This window comes from Gopherus evgoodei, chromosome 4, assembly GCF_007399415.2.
Source record: "Gopherus evgoodei ecotype Sinaloan lineage chromosome 4, rGopEvg1_v1.p, whole genome shotgun sequence".
Lineage (NCBI taxonomy): Eukaryota > Metazoa > Chordata > Testudines > Testudinidae > Gopherus > Gopherus evgoodei.
In genome coordinates this window covers 31,200,552-31,222,022 of record NC_044325.1, presented here as the reverse complement: position 1 = coordinate 31,222,022, position 21,471 = coordinate 31,200,552, and the positions used below count along the sequence as shown (strand labels likewise).

Here is a 21,471-nt window from a genome sequence, read left to right as displayed (position 1 = left end):
TACAAGTCCTCTGGAATATGTCCCGTCTTCCATGAGTTTTTGAAGATGATCACTATTGGCTCAGCTATCTCCTCAGTCAGTTCCTTGAATATTCTAGGATACATTTCAGCAGGCCCTGGTGACTTGAAGTCACCTAACTTGTTTAAGTAATTTTTAACATATTTCCCTTTTCTTTCCCCTACCATCATACAATGGTAATTTACAACTTTACATATAAAGTTGTTACATACATTTCACCACGATATTATTGATCAGTGAGTTATTAGTTGTCAAATGCTACCTCACAAGGCATATTTTGTACAAAGATTACTGCAGTATAGGGTGCGAATAGTGGTGCTTAGTCACAACTGTATAATACGATATGATTTATTGCTAAACTTATTAAATTGCAATCAAGAATTTTGCATCCATATTGGATTTGTTTTTTTTTTCAATTCAGAAAGTTCTTTAATTAAACTGGAGTATGAAATCATCTTCAAAGAGCCATTGAAAGCTATTCAGTGTGAAGTAAGCCTGCTATTATATGTTTTTGTACTGCACAAGAATCTTCTCTTGGGCATTAAAATCAACCAAGACCTTTATATATTTGAAGATAAGTCCCTATGCTTCCATACAAAGGGCCAGATTCTGAGCTGGGGTAAGTTGATGTAGTTCCATTGGAGCATTGGCCCAAACTTGGCAGAACTTTTCCTTTCACTGTTATGAGTGCTAAAATGTTAAGTTATGCTAATACAAATATAAATTGATAATGGTGTGATGGGTAAAGAACATACTCTCAAGATAAGCAGTATTTTTATTAGGCAAGTTTCAGTGGTAGCCATGTTAGTTTGTATCAGCAAAAAAAAAAGTGTCCTTGTGGCACCTTAGAGCCTAATGAAAGCTTATGCCCAAATAAATGTTAGTTTCTAAGGTGCCACAAGGACTCCTTGTTTTTTTTAATTAGGCAAGTTAGAGAAACTCAATTGAATGTATTCATATTTTCCCCCATATATGATACCATTGAGCCTAATAGATAGAAAACGGCAGGTGCTTTTTTAACCCTTTTTGAGCAGCTGCAACATTTTACTAGTTTCATTGCTTGGCTCTGCCAAAAAGTTACTACTTCACCACTTTTCCCTGAAACCAAAAACGTACAAAGTTCCTAGTTCCCATTCGTATGCATCCTGCAGCCTCCTAGTCTAAGATCTGTTGGGGATTAGAGTGTGTAGAGTTGAAAGGTGAGGTCCAGCACAGAAGTCGCACTATGGGTTCATCATTAAGGCAAGGGAGGGCGATTTCAGTACTAAGCATCTGGTATCGGGACTACAAATAGATTTTTGGCTGATGCAGTGCATGTATCCATGACTAGGAAGCACTGATGAACAAGAGATAACTGGAACTCCACTAAATACAGGATGTGGACAATAGCCACAATTTGTTTTGAAATCACAAGGCACTATATTTTGAAACAATTGTAGTTAATACAGGTGACATTAGAAAAGCCCTTAAAAATGTACTTCATTCTGTTTTTCTATTTCCCTTTGATGCATATAGATTCTCAGCTACTCAAATGACAAGACACAGTAAACTTTTATAAGTACATTTTTATTTAAAATAAAAATTAATTATAGTGCCTTTTTAAATAGGGTACTGCACAATCTTTATATGCAACACAGTTTTTGGTACAGAACATACTTATTGAGCAATATCCTTAAATTCTAAATATACATTAATGGCTTGTTTGAGAAACATGACAACATTAATTCTGATTTTTTCTCTTTAGTCATTTACCACTGATACAGATTTCCCATAAAGAATATTTGTTTTCGTCTGTACATGTGGTACACAGTCAAGAAGGCAGATCTCAGAATATTTACATTCATGCATTAATTTTAACACATTATCTTTGCAGTATAAAATCATATTTTTGTTTGTACAGATGCAGGGAGTATTGTAAATATATATATTTATAATAGGTCTGATTTTTTCCATTGCTTTACACTATGTATAGTAATTTATACCTCTACAAAGTGAGTGGAAAATGCCACCAACTCAGAACAATAGGTTTCTATCTACGTTGCAGAGTGTAAATGACAACACACAGTGCAAGGCCGTGGAGAATCAGGTCTGTACATGTATAATCTATACCTTAAACCTAGAAGAACTGTCTGTCCTTTATAGTCTGTTTTTGCAGCTTCTAAGCAGGGTCTGGACTCTATGGTACTCATGTGTTTGTTGTGTCTGAATTAGCAGGGGCCTAAGCACCTTCAACTCTCTTGATGTCAGTGAGGGTTGGGTGCTCAGCACTTGCAGGATCAGACCCTTTAGAGCTGGTCTCAGCTATGAGTCCTCTAATTGCAAATATTTATTTAAAATTAGATTTAAAAATAAAAATAAGTTCATCCATTGTCTCAAACATAAAATATTCAGGTAGTTTATGTGCAAGTCTGACCGTGATTAGGAGGTTAAAACTATAATCATCAAGTAAAGTCTTGTCTTGGTAACAGAGGAATGCAAATCTAGAAACTCATAACTCTCTGAGCCAGATCCTCAGCTAGTGTAAATCACCCTGACTTCACATCATGAGCCAGATCCTCATCTGGTGTATCTAGCTGTACAGGGCCTTTCAACACTTTATCATTTTAGAAGCTAAAAATACACTTTAAATCCTGTGAATTTCTCTTTTGAATCACCAATTCCTGCTGCACACGGTCACTGTTATAGTTCAACACTTATCTCTCAAGACTGCTCTGTTCCTTTTATATTTAATTAAATGTGTAATAAGGGAGCACACAATCCTCTTTTACTGAAGCTCTGCAGTCTTAAACAAAACCCTGAACTCATCAGAAAGCTTCAGAAGTTGTCCTCCAAGGCATTACCTCACTGGCCTCTCTTTTCTGAAGATTAGAATCCACTTCCAGCATATTTCTCCCAGTGCCCCTCTCAAGTTCCCTTTAAATTTTGCAGCAATGTATTCAACTGCATGTGGGGAAGTCAGGATTCTAAAAGCAGAATTATCCCTGCAGAATTTTCTACCTATTCCAAAAGCATGATCCGTGAATGTTCAGAGGAAAGTCTCTTTGGTAAAGCAGAGAGGAGAAATTGCTTATTTTAACTGGTGCTGTCCTAACTTGGCCAGCGAACAAAAAACAAATTTTAGATTTGTTTGTGCACTTCAATGCATTTAAAAAGCATTCAGCAATAAGGGATCAATATTATGGTGAACAACAATTTACAATTCATGTGCCTTAGTATGCTTATAGAAACTGTCCACAAATCTGGCTCCTACTTAGCTCCTTTCTAGTGCTTGTCATTGTATCTCAAGCCACTGTCGTAAGGAAGGCAAGTATCATTATTCCCCTGGGGAAACGGAGGCACAGAGAGGCAAAGTGACTTGCCAGAAATTACACAGCAGGTGCATGGCACAACTGACAAAAAACCCAGGTCTCCAGAGTCCCTTTCCAGTGCTCTTTCCATTGACACATGCTGCCTCCCCATTTTGTGTTCACTGTTTAGGTCACACATTCCACTGTAAATAGTTTAGGGAGCCTGGGTTAAATTTTGATTATCTCTTAGGTCATGGGTCAGAGTCTCTCTCCATTGAAATCAATGAGATTAGGATTAAGCCCGTATGGTCTGTGCTTAGATTTTTTGCAAAAACATACATTTTAATAGATGTAGTGATCTGCAAACCCCTTTGTAATCTTGCCCTTACAGAGCATGTCTTTAAAGCTTTACTAGGAAATAAAGAAAATCAGCGCACATTAAGATAAGGTGCTAATTGGGAGTCTGGACCATGATCGTACTATATACTCTCAGCTATGCATGCAACCAGTGTCAAACTATGGCACAGTTATACAAAAAAAAATAAAAAAGACAAAACATAACTACACCAAAATAATCTTATGGATTGAGAAACCCTGGAAAGACAGTAACATGTTTTTATTATAGTATTTAGGGGGTAATTGCCTTAGGCAATGAATATTTGCGACAGTGGATTCAACTTGTAAATTCTATTATTGTTAATTCCACCTAAAAACATACCGGTGTATTTTGTGCAAGCATACAATATAAATACAGCAGGGAAATATATGATCATGTTCTTGAGGTGAAGGGTTACTTATTTCTTTTCACACGTTGCATTTGCATTCACTCCACCTCAAGAAAGACTTGACATTTAAAAAATAATATTCATGTACCTAAATTGCAATATAGGGGTGACAGGCTGAAAAAACAATCACATAACTCCATAGATTCCTCAACAACAGTATATAGCAGCATTTTGTTTTGTCAGTGAAAGGATACATATATTTACATATACCCTATCCATTCATTAGGTAATAGAAAACTAGAGATGTGTCTGAACCAAAACTCTTGACCTGAGTACCCCGGAACTTTACTGGGGAAGGGCTTCAGAATCCAAATTTCACAGCTTCCCCATATCTATATAACTGGCCAAAGACTAAACCATGAGACATGGAAAAGCCTCCAACAACAGGGTGTTCGAAATTCAGATCCAAGTTTTGCAACTCAGGCCCATCCTTGTGTAAAATTGAAAATATTAACATGTTGCAGTACTGACATGCTTAATGCCAACATGCAGTTATTTAGTTAATGAGACTGCAATGGCTTGTTTGAGTTTTTTCAAAGACACAGAGACGAAGCATTATTGAAGCTTGACAGCAAGATGAGAAGCCAGCGTGTGGTATAACTTTCTTTTCACTGCATTGCTACTTTCAGCACAGTGATAAAGGGAGACATACAGACTGAATGACAAAAATAAAATTTCCAAACATCCTATGTCAGAAGGGTGGGGGTGGGTAATACTGCAGACTAAACACTGGCCTTTACCCTAGGGGATTACTGATTAAATCTAACCTGAGATCCTAAGTGAAATGAGTCTGGTGGATTCAACTTCACTTTTAATAATCTGCAATCCATGTCACAAAAAGGTACAACACAAGCTATCACATAGAATTTGGCACAAATGGCAGTCTCTGCCCAGGAAATGCAGAGGACTGAGTTAACACGGGCACACTGATTTACTAGTCACTAGTAAATAGTCCTCTAAGTCAGGCCTATAAAGTCCTTGGTGGGCCAGCTCAGGAAATGAGAAACCTTCAGGAAATGACACTTGTTTTCTGCCCCAGAAGCTGATCAGTGGATAGATAAGGAGGACTTCAGTTTCCAGCCTGCCAGTCCTTTCAACATGGTCAAGACCAAATATTCACTCCAAACTGTAAACAAAATCCTTTCTAGAGAGATTCTCTGATGGATCTGTGTGGTGCAAATACAGTAAATGCGCAGAACGTCACGCAGAGGAGAAATCTAGAACTTGTTTAAAGCTAGGAAATAAAGGATATGTAGGGGGAAATAGAGGTTGATTATGAAGTAACAGTATTCAAAGCACCTTTTAATATTCTCATATTTAATAAACTATGCTAATTGCCAATAATCATACCTTGACTTCTTTTGTTTGAAAAGTCTTCAGCTATGGAAATTGCATAGTCACCAGACTGCAGCTGTATTTCCTGGGTTAACTCTCAAATTTACGCAATTTTTGGTTGCTTGGTGGATTAATGGAAATCTTTTTCCTTCTAATAACATAATAGTTAATTAATACTATGAAGCTTCTAGTTTGTAAAAGAAAACACTGCACAAGCTGGAGAAGCATGCAGGTGAAGACTTCCACCCTCTGAATCTCAGACCCATTTATAATAAGTTGCTGCAGCTCTGAACTATCACCTTCACATCAAAGGACCCTATTTAAGCAGCTCTTTGTGGACAATCAAAAATAAAGAGAGAGGGGAAAAACAGAAGCTGGAGGCATCATGATGTTGCTTTCAACAGATGTGGCATGCAGTGATTATGCCTTTGTGAGGTCTTTTTTCTGGGTAGCCCGAATTGGCAAGTTTATCTTCCCTTTGACAATCAGCAAGGCTGAAGAGCAGTCTGCTTTTCTTCTCTGAATAACTGATACGTGCACTATTCCCGAAATGAAGTCCATGGCCACAGAGCTCCTTTCATTTCCTTATTTCACCCACCTTGCATACTTTGTGTGTGTGCTTTTAAAGTTTACCACCTCCCATGTCCCGTGGGGATCCCGGGGATTATACCACTGCATTATCAACTGTTTTGTTGTTCTGGGAGGACGTCATTGCATATTCAGCTCGACTTGTTCCATTCGCTTCTTTTCTCAGTGGTTTCCTTGGGTGATGACAAGTTCAAGGGAAGGGGAAGGGAAGAAGAAAGGACAAAGAAACATCTTCATTATGAATATTGACTGAAAACAAGGACGTTTCAGAATGTCCTAGGCTAATAATAAGAATGTCTTCTAGATGACAAAATGTTTTATTTTACCCCTTTCTGAATACAGGTCAAATCAGAAATTGTTTTCCTCCATCCTTTTGCTCTCCCTAGAACATGTTGATTCAGTTACTTATGTTGTATCATAGACTCTTTGGCTTTTCAGTCCCAATCAGTATCTAAATATGTGAGTAAATTTGCTTGCTGGAAATACAGCCTTTGGAAAAAGAATTCATGATTTAGCTAGCAAGCAGTACATCCTGGGTAGGGGCATTGTAAGTTTTCTCACATCCCCACCACCACAGTGCTTCAAATTTGTCCTGGAGAGAGCGCATCATGGGTTGAGAAAGTAGCTCTGTCTCCATGCTTGTTCAATCCTTGGCCTCTCTCTTGAAAGGACCAAGTAATGCAAACTCTGATGATGGAGAAACAGGTCCATGAAGAACTGAATTTCAACTAATTTCACATAACCCATTGAACAGTCATAATGTGACAGTTTTCAGTTGGTAACAAAATGGGTTAGATTTGAACCAGTGACTTGAAGGTGAAAAGCTGGGCGTACTGTGAGCCATTTCATCCGGTCAGGTTAACAGTTGAACCTACCACTCTCTTTTTGCCAGCGTCATTAGTTGGTAACAGTCTACAACCTTAAGCTCTGGTAGTGGTGCACTTCCAGAAATGTGCTTCAGGGGTAGAAATCTCTAACAATAACTGAAACAACTGAGGAAACACATGGCTGTTCTGTATTTCAAAGGGTCCCTGCAGAGATAGACTTGAGTACAAGTTTCATACCTGAACATTTCCCATAATGTAGGATAACCATCTGTGATGCATCCTACCTCCCCCATGAATCCTCTCCTCCAAAGTGGTATACCCTTCATGTAAACGTGAATGTAAAAGGTACATCATACCGCAAGGGCAAAAGCACTAGTGGTTTTCATAAAGATGTTGGCCTTTAGCTTAAGGCACTTCTACTTGTTTTGTATGACCAAGAAGACTAGAGGAGCAAACATAATATACCATTAAAATATCTGGTATTGTTTTGAGATGGTTTTGCAAGGTAAAGCACCAGAAATAAACTGTTAATACCAAGACAATTCAATACAATACAGTTTCAATGGAGAAAAAAAAGTTAGTTGAAGGGTTTATGATGGCTGATTACAAGACAACAAATTTGTTCCAGTAATAATGTACACAGCACCTTTTTGCACTGCCTAGCTGCTGAGTGAAGGCTTGTTAATATTAATTGTGGTTCCAGCTGTTAGAGTCAATAGTATTGGAAGGGAAAATTACAAAGCTTTGTTGAGCTCTTTTTTGGTGATTATGTGCACACTTGTCTGTAATTGAAACACATTTGCTCTGGTTCTATACCTATATTTAGTTATATTAAAAAGCACCCAACCCATCTGCCATCTCTCTCAGAAGAGGAATGAAGAACCGAATGGTTCCAGACCTTTTCGCTCTTCCTCTCTCCTTCTTATTAGAAACAGAGGAACAATTTTGTGAATTATTTTTAAATCCTAATTTTTTCAATATTCAATTTTTAAAAAATGTCAAAATCTGAAATTCAGCCCTATAGTTGTTGAAAAAATGGGGGAATTTTGACCATCTTTCTATTTTATCTATTCCCCATCTTTTTCTTTCATTCATCTTTTTATGTCTAACACCTTTCTACTTTTCTCTGATTGAATTCTCTCTTTTTACGCCTTCTGCGTCTTTCTTCACTTCTACATGGGCCTTTTTCTTCTAGTTTTCTATCTAGTTTCTCTTTTTCTCTGCATTACTTCCTTTTTTGAAGCTCTCTTTTTCAGACTCTCTTGGCTCTCTATTCTCTTTCCTCCTTTTCATCATCTCCCTATTTCTCTTTTCCTCCCTTTTTGCTTTCTGTCCTCCTTCACTACCATCTCATGTTCACTGAGCGTGAAGCCTATATAGATCTGGCCTATCCGTCTTAAAACTTTCATTGGGAAATTCAGAAAGACCTACCTTCCAGTGGGTGAGGCCTCTCCAACATCAGTAGAATAGAGAGGTCTACAGAGACGCTCTATGACTGGCCTTAACACACACTTAAACGTTGTGTTGCTAAGAGCTTGAAAATAATGGAATGGGATGGTATCAAAGTCATGATGGCTTTTTCAGTCATGGCATCCTATTTTGCCTCATCACTCCTTTAGGATTAACATTAGTAAAGCAGAACAGCTATATTATTGAATATCAATGATATAGCAATTTGAGACCTATACATTTCAGAATTATATTTTTGTTCAGGTATGGAGGAGGGTGTATGGTTCACAAATTCAGGAAACCATACCATTCTCAAATGTATTGCAGGTATATGAATTGTATGGGTCAAATTCTCCTCTTAATTACATCAGTGTAATTCCATTGACCTAATAGAGTTACACGAAGTGACCAGATTGATGAATTTGACCCTGTGTGTGTTAAATGCTATCATCCTTTTCCTACAATACTTAAACTGCCATTATATATGAGGCCTAAGATCATGGGCTCTTGTTTTTCTAGACATTATTTGCTTAATTCCATTTTTTTAAATAGTACGCTATGGGGAGAATACTTTTATCCCATTTAGTGTCTGATAAGATTGTCTGTTCCTCACCTCGCTCTGTATAAAACTCTTTGAATCACCTTTAAGATGATGTTCTAAACCAATGATATTCAGACTGAGGCTTGTGAGCCACAACTGGCTCTTTAATGTGTCTCCAGCAGCTCTTTGCAGCGCATGATATTAAAACTCTGTGTGATTTTAATTATTAATCAATTTAAGTTATTAACCAATCAGGATGCTTTTGCTATGTTATTAACCAATTGTAGTTGATAAAAAAATACTTGGTCAGTCATTTTGTTATGAGAATAATATATACAAATAGTAACTGAAGCCATGAATTCACACTACTGTGGCTCTTTTGGGTAATGTTGATGCTAATTTGGCTCCTGAACCACTGAAGTCTGAGTATCCCTGTGCTATAGCACTGTTATTTACACACTGCCACCTCAGTACTACTTTTCATGGGGTAGGTGTTCCAGAATTAGTGAGAATGTAAGTGAGGAACTCTTCACATCCATGATACTCACTCAGTGGCAGAAGAAACAGGCGGTTCTCTAACAAGTGGTTTGCATCTCTTTAAAGTGCAATTTACTACACACAGAGCATTGATGTATAGCAAATCGATCAGTGTACTCTTCATAGAGAACAGTTTCAAATTAAATGTACATGCAGCTCTGCATAGCTTAAAGCAGGTGACTATGGCTCCCAGTACATGCGTGTAATGGTGCTTCGAAATCAGAGTCCATAATAACCTCTCCACCATGTATGCTTTAATGTGCATGTATCCTAAAATCAAGAGAGCATCAGAACAGCCATTTAATGGATACACTTCACATGTTTATAGAACCTCATGTTAAATAAAAGCTTAACATTGAATGGTAAATCATGTTTGTCAGATAAATATACATCCTATTCTCTGCTAGCTCTCTGCAACACTGAAATGCAACCACAACAATGCAATGCAAGTGGCCTTTTTATGTTCTTTCTTCAGCAAATTTCTTAAAGGAAAAGCATTTTGGGCACTTGATCTCAGCAAACCAGTGAAAATAGTTTGCCTGTTTTACAAAACCCCTTAGGCCAGATCCTCAGCTGGTGTGCATTTGGCATAGCTCCACTCACTGTCTTCAGTAGAGCTATCTTGATTTTACACAGTGGATGGTCTGGTCCTATTTATCTCAGTGTGACAGGACTTTGAATGGGTGTGTAAGACCTGCTGGACAAAAATAATAAAAGATCAGTGGATAATTATTTTAAACAAGAGATTATCATGCTTTGTTACATTTGCCACAAGTAGGTTTATTAAAACTTCAGGAGGCTGGGACCAGCTAGAAATGGGTATAAAAGTTTAATTCAGAATGGGAACATGTAATTTACAAATTTAGGGCCCAAACCTGTGTGATGCTCAGCAGCCTGTATGCGAGTTAGTATCTCTTTGTACATTGAAGCATCTCCAGGCCCAGTGCTGAAGAGGCTCCATGTGTGAAATTCACAGCAGCTAAAAGGATCAGGCTCTAAAATTCAATATTCCCCTAATACTTCAAAAAAATTTTTACTATAGAAACACAGAAATGGAGTTTTCAGTGCCTCTGTGAAATGAAAGCCAGTTTTATTGAGTTCAGCATACAGGAATAAAAAAATGCAGTAGTATTTCAATGTGCCACAATTCCAAAATATGGTTGCTTAAAAAACTATTTAATATTATCTCTTTTTCCTTTGAGAGATGTGGATAAAAGTAAGAGCCAGCATAAGTGGCTTTTTATACCTTTCTTCCACCCCGCCACTCAAGCCTGGAGGCAGCTAGCGGGTCATTTCAGTCCATATAACAAATTCAAGCAACCTCAGTAATGACCCATTTAGGGACTGTTCTGTTGGCCCAGGATAGTTGGAGAAAAGCGAACTCCATGTGAGCTTTGGGCCAGGAACTGGTGGAGTAAACCTAGCCAGTGGAAGCCCAAGCTGTCAGCACCATCCCTTTTTGTCATTGGCGCTGTACAAAGGGGGCAGAGCGAACTCGAGGATCAGGCCCTACATGAAAACTGCTCCCAAGTGGAGAGAAGGCCAAGGGATTGAACATTCCTCTGCAGTGTTAGAAAACCAAGCACAGACGAGCATTGTGCTAGCACATAGCAAATGAACAGTGAAGTCTATAGACCCCAAAACCACCCTGCTATCAATGGCCAAAGTGAATGGAATGGAAAAAGTAAACAAATAGCCCCAATAGTGAAAAGCACACATAATTTTTCATTTTCTTTCAATACTAACAATAAAGGTGTTCTTAATAACACAGAAATGTGCACTGGACTTAATTCTCCTCACAGCAATTTTACACTGGTGGAGTTGCTAACTTTGATGAAGTTCCTAGCAACAGACATTGGTATAAAGGAAATAATTAAGCCTATAATTTGTAAATTTTGCCAGGTCTCTTTAAATAAAATTATATGCCATAGAGGGAAGAAAATGGAGTAGACAAATACAAGTATGAAGAGAATGGTTCTACGGGTAGCCCATATAAACTAGAATTGGAAATTGTAGTTCTGGGTTGTCTGTTTCTCCTGTGTTCCCAGTTACACCTTTCTTTCTTTCTTTTCTTTTCTTTCTTTAACCAGAATCTCTGTGTTATCTGTCAGGCATCAAATGGAAAAGTAAGGAAAGAGACAATATCAGGAAATTAACTGATCATTTATATACAAGCACTTCAAAGAATTAAAACTTCTTGCTTTGATTTAGAGAGAAAAAAATAAAAATAATTGACTTTCATTGGAATTATGCAAAATAAAGCCATTCACTTCTTCGATTGCTATGCTGCAAGTCTAGACAAGCTGACAATTTTGTTATGGGCCTGCTTTAAAACATCCTGATTTAGCAGAAGCAGGACAGGAATGGAGGAATAAGTATTATACCATTATTTAATGATGTTACTTTTATTGGACAATCTCTCTCATTACATATCAGTGACCTGTACAGTTATAGTAAGTTTAAAGAAAACAAAAGGGAAGCCAACTAAATTTCAGCAAAGACAAACAGTTTGAGTGCTGGCTGTGAAAGCAATCATCCAATGTGCATGAACTGATAATGACTGATGGTGAGAAGTGAATTTTCTTTATAAAAATGATCTGTGAATTACAGGACCAGCTGATGAAAGAACTTTACTGCACCAAAGACAATTATTTTCTATGACAACAGTAAAACCTAGAACAGGGATTGGCAACCTTTGGCACGCGGTCCGTCAGGGAAAGCCCTGGTGGGCTGGGCTGATTTGTTTACCTGCTGCTTCCACAGGCTCACCGCTCCAGGCCAATGGGGGCTGCGGGAAGTGACGCGAGCCTAGAGATTTGCTGACCACGGCTTCCTGCAGCCCCCATTGGCCTGGAGTGGCAAACCACGGCCAGTGGGAGCCGCGATGGGCCGAACCTGCAGCTGTGGCAGGTAAACAAACTGGCCCGGCCTGCCAGAGTGCTTACCTTGGTGGGCCGTGGGCCAAAGATTGCCGATCCCTGACCCAGAATATTCAGCTGCAAAAATCTCAGATGTCTTCCATTACAGCTAAAGGAACTTGTGCAAGCTGTAGTAGTATTAGGACTTGCATGTAGGGCAACCATATTTCAATTTTTTTTTAAAGATACTTTTCTGGCAATATTTTTCAAAATTATGAAATACTCAAGTGATCCGCATTCTGGCTTCTTCTTTTGATCTGTTTCATGGGAGTCAGAAAGCGCCACCTGAAGCAAAAGAGCAGATCCAAAAAAGCTTGACCTCAGCTCCTGCACCCATGCTGCACTTTCTCTCTATGGTTCTGATGATAGAGAACTGGCTAGAGCAGGAGGCTTGCACTGACCAGACTGGCTCACTAACTCACCATGCTCATATTGCAATGTGTGAGGTTAGGCCTTGAATAATGGTTGATGTGAAACACACACTTGCTATGTGATAAGCATAAAAGAGGCTGCACAAAACATTTTACATCAGTACTATCATTAATTTGTAGTTTATAAAAAAACTGAACATTCTGGTTGAAGAAATTTTTTTTAAAAAACAGGATATTTTAGAAGTTCTTGGGACAGGATATGGAAACCTGGGACTCTGGAGTAAAACTGGGAGGAAAGGTGTTTTTACTTACTTGCTTTTTAGGCCTCCAGCCATTAGAGGAAAGCCACCACATAGATGACAGCAGGTTTGAATTCCTTCTAGTGGAGAGTCATGCGGATACACAAAAGCCAATACCTTACTTTTACTGAGAACTTCATAGAGTCAAAGGCCAGAAGGGACCAGTGTGATAATCTAATCTGACCTCCTGTATAACACAGGCCAGGGACTTTCCCCCAACTAACTCCTTTTCCTAAAAAACCAAATCCAATCTCTATTTAAATATTGCCAATGATGGAGAATCCACCATGATTCTCGGTAAATTATCTCATTGTCTTCAGGACTGGTTCTCTTACTTGTATGTTTGGTAGCTTAGAAAGCTTTGGGGAGTCAGATTTCATCTGTGTTGCTGGTATTTCTTTTCCAATAAATGTCTTGATCTTGGAGTTTAAGGCATTCAGTGGCATTACAGGGAGTTTCTCTTTGGAACAGCTGATGCCAAGGAAGGAGAAGGGCAGATGTACTATAACTTTACCACCTCTCTACTGACTCTAAGACATCATCAATGCTGCAGGCTCTGTACAACGCTCCCGGAGGTGTTATACTAGGTCTTATGCCAAAAGCTTGTGATTAGGTAGATGTGGCAAGGGGATAGGGTATTTGATGCAGAAAATTATACATTAGTGAGACAGATGCACACACACAAGTCTGGCACTAATGCGGCATTTGTGAAATTCTGGAACATGAACAATTCCACCATGTAAAAATACTGTGCTGTATGTACACAGGGTTGTGTTACATGAGACTGCAGACTTTGTGAATGTCTTTAGAGAGAAATCGAGCCAAGTGGGAAGGAGATTTTATGAAATACTAAGATCTTTTTATTAAATGTTATAGTTAATGACCAATTAAGTGCCAACAATATGCATTCACAGATCAACAACTCAGTTCTTAAGGTGTAACAGTCCTACTATTAATTACTCATAGGAAGTCGTTACTGGTTTAGTCACCTCCCACTTTCAAAGAAAATGCTCTGCAATTGCCATAAAATGCAGCTATAGCTGTGCAAGTTTCAGAAGCACATATTCCAAGCAGTCCAGTTTTCCAATTATGCTAGCCAAGATGTTCTAGAGATTTAGGCTTCTATACCTAAAATATAATGTTGTTCCAGTATTTATCATTGCAATATATCACCCTGTTAGTTTACCCTCAAATTAGAATGAAAATAGAAAAGAATGGATGGTCTATGAAGAAAGATTGAAAAAATTGTGTTTGTTTAGTCTGGAGAAGAGAAGACTGAGGGGACATGAGAACAGTTTTCAAGTATATAAAAGGTTGTTACAAGGAGGAGTGAGAAAAGTTCTTGTTAATCTCTGAGGATAGGACAACAAGCAATGGGCTTAAATTGCAGCAAGGGAGGTTTAGGTTGGACATTAAGCAAAACTTACTAACTCTCCGGGTAGTGAAGCACTAGAAAAAATTGCCTAGGGAGGTTGTGGAATTTCCATAATTGGAGATTTTACAGAGCAGGTTAGACACATACCTGTCAGGAATGGTCTAGTTCAGGGATTGGCAACCTTTCAGAAGTGCTGTGCCGAGTCTTCATTTATTCACTCTAATTTAAGGTTTCGCATGCCAGTAATACATTTTGTTTTTAGGACTCTTTCTATAAGTCTATAATATATAACTAAACTATTGTTGTATGTAAAGTAAATAAGGTTTTTAAAATGTTTAAGAAGCTTCATTTAAAATTAAATTAAAATGCAGAGCCCCCTGGACCGGTGGCCAGGACTTGGGCAGTGTGAGTGCCACTGAAAATCAGCTTGTGTGCCGCCTTCAGCACACGTGCCATAGGCTGCCTACCCCTGGTCTAGTTACTACATAGTCCTGCCTAGAGTGCAGGGGACTGGACTAGATGACCTACTGAGATCCTTTTCAGTCCTACAACTTCTATGATTCTATGACATTACCTGTATGACTTAGATGGGTGTACATTTCAACTACATTCTGTTTTGGACCATGCGGCTTGAGTTCTGAATTACTTATATTAAGGCCCCTTTACATCCTCTGGCAGTGTAAATTAGGCTTTCAAACGGGGCATAAAAGTAATATACATCCACTTTAAGGCACCTTTAAACTGCCAGAATAGTGAAAGGGGGTCTTTGTGTACAAGTGAATTTGTCTATAATTTTATAAATTTTATCTTGTTTAAATCTGATTTCAGAGCTCACCACACTTGAGTCATTAATGAAGATACATTTGGCCTGATTCTCTTCTGTAATATCAGTGGAAATCAGGAGTGACTTTACTAAAGTCAGTAGAGTTACACTGCTGTAAGTAAGAGGAGAATCAGTTCCATCAATGGAATCTTAAGGAAGATGATCACATTCTTACCCTAACTAGTGAATACCTGTTATCAAAACTGGTATACACGTTATATTCCAGCAGGTAGTTTGTAGGTAATATTTACACTGATTCTGATCTCAATTTTTCAGTGTACAGTAATACCCCTATTTTACACACTGATTGGGGATGAAGGAATTCATAAAATTGAATATCTCATAATGGGATACACTAATTGAATCTATTCCCCCATGTTAAGTATCCTCACACCTTCTATGGGTCATCTCAATTATCACTTCAAAAGTTTTTTTTCTCCTGCTGATGATAGCTCATCTCAATTGATTGGCCTCTTACAGTTGGTATGGCTACTTCCACCTTTTCATGTTCTCTGTATGTATAAATATCTTCTTGCTGTATGTTCCAGTCTACGCATACAATGAAATGGGCTGTAGCCCATGAAAGCTTATGCTGAAATAAATTTGTTAGTCTCTAAGGTGCCACAAGTACATCTGTTCTTTTTGCAGATACAGACTAACATGGCTGCTACTCTGAAACCTGTCATAATGATGATAGGTAGAGTGCCTAAATTACAGTATGGTATGCGGCATCACTTTATTTTTGTTCAGACCATGACAAATCAATTTCTAATGCACCAAAGACATCAGAATGTGAAAAGACGTTGACTTGTTCTTCGCCATCACTTTTCCCATGTGACATTTTGTTTCCCCCAAAATGCTTCATATAACTGATTGTTCATAAGATTGAGGTTTATAAAATTGAGGTTCTTCTTTAATTCCATTAATTTATAACTTCATTCCCAATTTACCGCAGAGTAACAGAGCAGATCAGGCCCTCTGAAGACAACAATACTCTCTGTTCAAGGTTCATTCATTCAGCCAAAAGCAAATTTATGTGTAAAAATCTAGAAGATAGTTATGCAGAATCTTCCTTATTTAGGTCTGTGTGTCATGTTAGCATATTGTGCTTGAGCTACAGTTATACACCTGCTTGGCCCCAAAACTTCCCATTCACAGAGGTCTGGTGAGTAACTGATATTCTTGTTCAAAACCATCTTCCAAATTGTTAAAGAGAGATCTCACTTCAGCTGCCCTGACCTTGCCCAAGCCTTTATGTGACAGATCGGCTTTACAGAGGAAAAGCAGCACACATTTTATGTGTCCACATCTTTTCTATCTCTCACAGATTAAATTAAAAAAGAATTGCATGCCCCTATTCTATTAGGCTGTGAGGAAACACATTTTCATACCACTGCAAGTCACACTGGCATCAGTGGGTTTTGGATTAGTCCTCACCTGCCTTATTTCTTAGGTCAGGCTTCTACTCTCTTTGAACCTTAGAGCCTTGTTCACACATTTTCAAATCGCCAGCATTTCACACTGACCTCTGCTCTCTCTGAAGGATGTTCTTAGCTGGCCAATTTCTAGGGTAAATTTTAGCAGACCCTGAAGGCTTGTGGGTTATTTCCACTTTTGGATACATCACACTCTTCAGTAATGGCCAAATCTCCCCTTCCTGTGCAAAGACTGAATATGCTGCCTTCACCCAGGGGCTCTCTCAGGGACAAAATATTCTTAGCTGAGCAGTTCATCAGCTGTTCATCAGCATTTATAAGTTCCCCAACCTTGTGTTCAAAGGTGTTAGAGAGTCTAAAATGTGATTGTCTACGCTCTTCCTTCTCAGATCTACCTAGTTCAATCCACTGAAATCAATAGGTGCACCCAAAGGGAAGATCTTGCCTGGTTAGATTACAAATAACATTTCTGAAACCTAAAAGAAATTAAAAGGTTGGGGAGCTTATTCTTACACCATTGTAAAGCATGAGCAACTCCACAGACTTCAATGGAGTTGATCAGAATTTAACGTGGTGTAACAGCACAATCTGGACCAGACAGCCAGAGATAATTCAATCCTATTTCTTACTACCACTAAGTATTCTTCCTTTAAAACTACTGATTTAACTTCTGTTCCTTGCTTATTGTCCACAGGATACCAGCCTTTAGAAAGAAAGGCGGCATTATCGTAATACTGGACTACTTTATAAAGCTAATTTAATAAAAAAAAATACTCATAGCAACCCAACCTAATCCCACCCTACCCCTTTCACCTCCTAATTAAAAAAAAACAACCTCTAAAGAGAACTTAGAAAGTAATTCTGACTAGAGAGATTTGATATATAGCATTATACCTCAGTTGTTACCAGAGCAGAACACATCTTTGATAGATTTTTTTGACAGTAGATAATAACTGAATGGGCCTAAGGTAAAAAATGAACTCAGTTTATTGACCGGTCCCACATGGTAAAAAGCCACTAAATAAAAGAAATCAGCATTCTCTACTAAGGGAATCTGAATCAAATAAGCTTGAGCAGTGAATTAGGCTATACTATGTGCCTAAGGAAGGGCAGCCTCTCTGGAACAGAAATGAAATGTAAGCCTCACAAACAACACTGAAATCTAAAGAGATCCCACACTGTGCAATTTTATTTATCCTTTTGGAAAAAGCTGGGCAAAACAACCACCCATTACTGGGAAGAAAGATGATATTGTGACTAGGGCACAGGAGACCTGGATTCTATTCCCAGTTCTCCTCTAGACTTCTGATGTGATCATGGGCAAGTCAGTATTATCGCTGTATGGTAGCACTGAGATCAGGACCCCAATGTGGTAGGCACTTGACATAACATAGTAAAAGACAGATCCTGCCCTTAAAAGCTGACAATTCAAATAGACAAGACAGACCAAGAATGGGGGGAATTGTTGTCCCACATTTAATAAAGAAGGGATGGAGAGATTAAGGTTCTTGTCACCAGGTAGATAGGAAACGTGTGGTAAAGCGAAGAATTCTATCCAAATCTCCTGAGTCTCAGTGTCGTACCTTAACCACAAGCTCATCCTTCCTTCTCAAATCCTTTATTCTTTACTCAGTTTCTTCAACTATTAATTAGCGATGAAGGTTTTCATTCATGCTGGTGCAATATAACTTGTGGCAAGTCTGACTGGAGCAGGAATGTAGTGAAGAAAACTCCCTGTAATATCTTCAGTCTTAATGAAGCTGAGTCTCAGCTACCTAGGCCTCATCCGATCCCTAATCTCAGCCAGACATTGGATGAATCCCATAGCTGCACTATTTGGATCTTATGAACTAGAGATGTAGAGCTGGCTGACATCTGCATACTGAAGGCACCATCTCCCCTAGTGGTCTTGCATACATGTTGAAGAGAAGTGATACCCAGAAAAGAGTTTTTGGTGTTCCCCATGTGCAAAATCCCATGGGGCAGAGAAGCACAAATTGGGTATTTCATTTGCAATACTGGAGGCAGCATTGACAGCTGAGCTCATGAAAGTCGGAGCCATGGTGTGCATGTAGTGGTGGAAGAGGCTTTACAAGAAAACAAGCCCAACCACAGGTTCTGATTGTGTGTACTCACTGTTTTGCACCAGGCAGGACTAGTGGCCAGAGGACTCATTGCCATGCCCAAGCCTGTTTCTGGACATAGTTTGATTCTTCAAATACAAGAACGTAAGAATGGCCCTACTGGGTCAGACCAAAGGTCCATCTATCCCAGTATCCTGTCTTCTGACAGTGGACAGTGCCAGGTGCCCCAGAGGGAATGAACAGAAAAGGTAATCATCAAGTGATCCATCCCCTGTCGCTCATTCTCAGCTTCTGGCAAACAGAGGCTAGGGATACCATCCCTACCCATCCTGGCTAATAGCCATTGATGGACCTATCCTCCATGAATTTATCTAGTTCTTTTTTGAACTCTGTTATGGTCTTGGCCTTCACAACATCCCCTGCTGCCTATTAATTTCATTTGGTGATCCCTAGTTCTCTTGTTATGAGAAGCAGTAAACAACACTTCCTTATCTACTTTCTCTACAACAGTCATGATTTTATAGACCTCAATTATATCTCCCGTTAGGTGTCTCTTTTCCAAGTTGAAAAGTCCCAGTCTTATTAATCTCTCCTCATACAGAAGCTGTTTCATACCCCTAATCATTTTTGTTGTCCTTTTCTGAACTTTTACTAATTCCAATATATCTTTTCTGAGATGGGGCAACCACATCTGCATGCAGTATTCAAGATGTGGGTGTACCATGGATTTATATAGAGGCAACACGATATTTTCTGTCCTTTTATCTATCCCTTTATTAATTATTTCCAGGATTCTGTTTGCTTTTTTGACTGTCGCTGAACATTGAGTGGATGTTTTCAGAGAACTATCCACAATGACTCCAAGATCTCTTTCTTGAGAGGTAACAGCTAATTTAGTCTCCATCATTTTATATGTATAGTTGGGATTATGTTTTCCAGTGTGCATTACTTTGCATTTATCAACATTAACTCATGAAAACTGAGGTGAAACATCAAAATAAAAGCAGTTCCTCTGCCAATCCTGTGCTACAGCTCCCAGAGGCTTTCTCCCTTGCTTATCTTGGTGCTGGAAGGAGGAGACACCAGCCCTGCTCCAGGGTATACTGCTGGAACCCACCTCTCTCCTGCAGCTCTGCTCACCGGGCTCTTGTAGCCCTTAATAGGGATCACCTGACCCCTTCTAAACTGAGGCTGATAACTGAACAGGGATGGCTGGCCCCAGACTTCCTGGCCCTTGAAGGGCAGACCACCCTCTTACTCATACCCACACAGCCACATACTCACACTCCCTGATCTCTGCAGGCAAACGTAGGTTTTGTGGGTGCGATCAGTTGTATGCACAACAATAGGTGCACACACACAAGTCAACTTGAAGGTACTGATAATTTTGCATTTGCATCATACGTATCAGTAATATGGAAACTCCATTACATTATGCATTATAAAGCAAATGCAAAAATGTGGCTAGAAGCCAAAAATGAGAACCCTTCTCATTCTGTTCCTGTAACATTTTCCAGCCCCATTCCCTCCTGCAGTACAGATTGAACGACGGCTACCGTTCTTTATTATTTAGTAATAATACAGTGCTTTTAAGCTTCAAAGTGCTTCACAAACATTTACTAATTAAATCTGAAAAATAAACATTACACAGACCATTACAACTTATCAGTATTACTTAGTGCTTTCTCGTTTCTTGGATTTATGTGGGTGGGGCACATGAAAATGTAGGTTGTACAAGCGTTGAGAACAGGCTTTTTCTGCTCAGTGAAAGTAAGCACAGTAAAGGCTATTTATAAGCAGGATTAGCACTTTGTTGTTCTTTTCTTTTTCAAAAAAAGTGATTTATTTTTATTTTTGAAAGGGTGAAAACTACAGAGACTTGTGGTCACTCTGTACAGAAAATAGTCATTAGTATTTAAGTTTCGGAGCTTTGCTCCTCTTTATAGACCAAATGCATCAATCAACTTATTGCCTACGTTTCCCAGGGTCTGGTCCCTTCTCAGTGGGCAATGGAATGCCATGGGAGTTACATATGTGCAGCCAGAGGCCTAGATCTCTAAGAAATACAGAACTAGATTGTACCTCAAGGATCACAGTTGTGCTGGGAATGGGAAGTACAGTGACCAAATGGCATTGTCTGGAGGTACTGTGCCTGCCTATGGCATAATGCTTCCACAATCTCAGTTAGGAGTGAGCTAAGGATCAGACCTTGCTGCATCTTAAAAAGTGTAACACTTTCCCTTCCCCAACTGCTGCCATCCCAGTGCTGTCTAAAGGGGCAGGCTCTTTCTATATCCCCATGGCCATTCAGGACTGATGGCAACACTACGACAGTAGCCGAAATCCTGAAGCCCTTATTCAGGGTTTACTCAGTCCTTCTTCAAGCAAAAATTCCCACTGAAGTCAATTGTTTTCTTCAGGAAGGACTTGGTACAAATCAGGGCCAATCTGCAAGGAAACTTAAAAAAAAACAAACCAAAAACCATGGAAGGAGAGAATTTAAGCTTGTTACATATGTCAGCCTTTCCTACCAGGAGGAATACTTGGCATTTTGGGGGCAAACTCACTCTTATACCAGCTTTATAACAGTGGAACTCCATTGACTTCCATGGAGTTAGAATCATGGAACCATAGGGTTAGAAGGAACCGTAAGGGTCATCTTGCCAAGATGCAGAATTTGTTGTGTCTAAACCATCCAAGACAGATGGCTATCCAGACTCCTTTTGAAAACCTCCAGTGAAGGCGCTTTCACAACCTCCGTAGGCAGTCTGATATAAATGAGTTACTTCTCATTTACA

At 39.0% G+C, this 21,471-nt stretch overlaps 1 protein-coding gene across 1 annotated transcript in view; it reads right to left on the bottom strand.

Annotated features, from left to right (window-relative positions):
- Window positions 1–1,617: 1,617 nt before the first annotated feature.
- The window catches only part of PRIMA1 (proline rich membrane anchor 1), an 80,253-nt gene continuing 60,399 nt past the window's right edge, over window positions 1,618–21,471 (bottom strand). Inside the window, exon 5 of the mRNA XM_030558856.1 lies at window positions 1,618–6,186. Within this exon, the coding sequence (XP_030414716.1) occupies window positions 6,090–6,186 (97 nt within the window). The 3' untranslated portion in view covers window positions 1,618–6,089. The remainder of the gene's footprint in view (window positions 6,187–21,471) is intronic.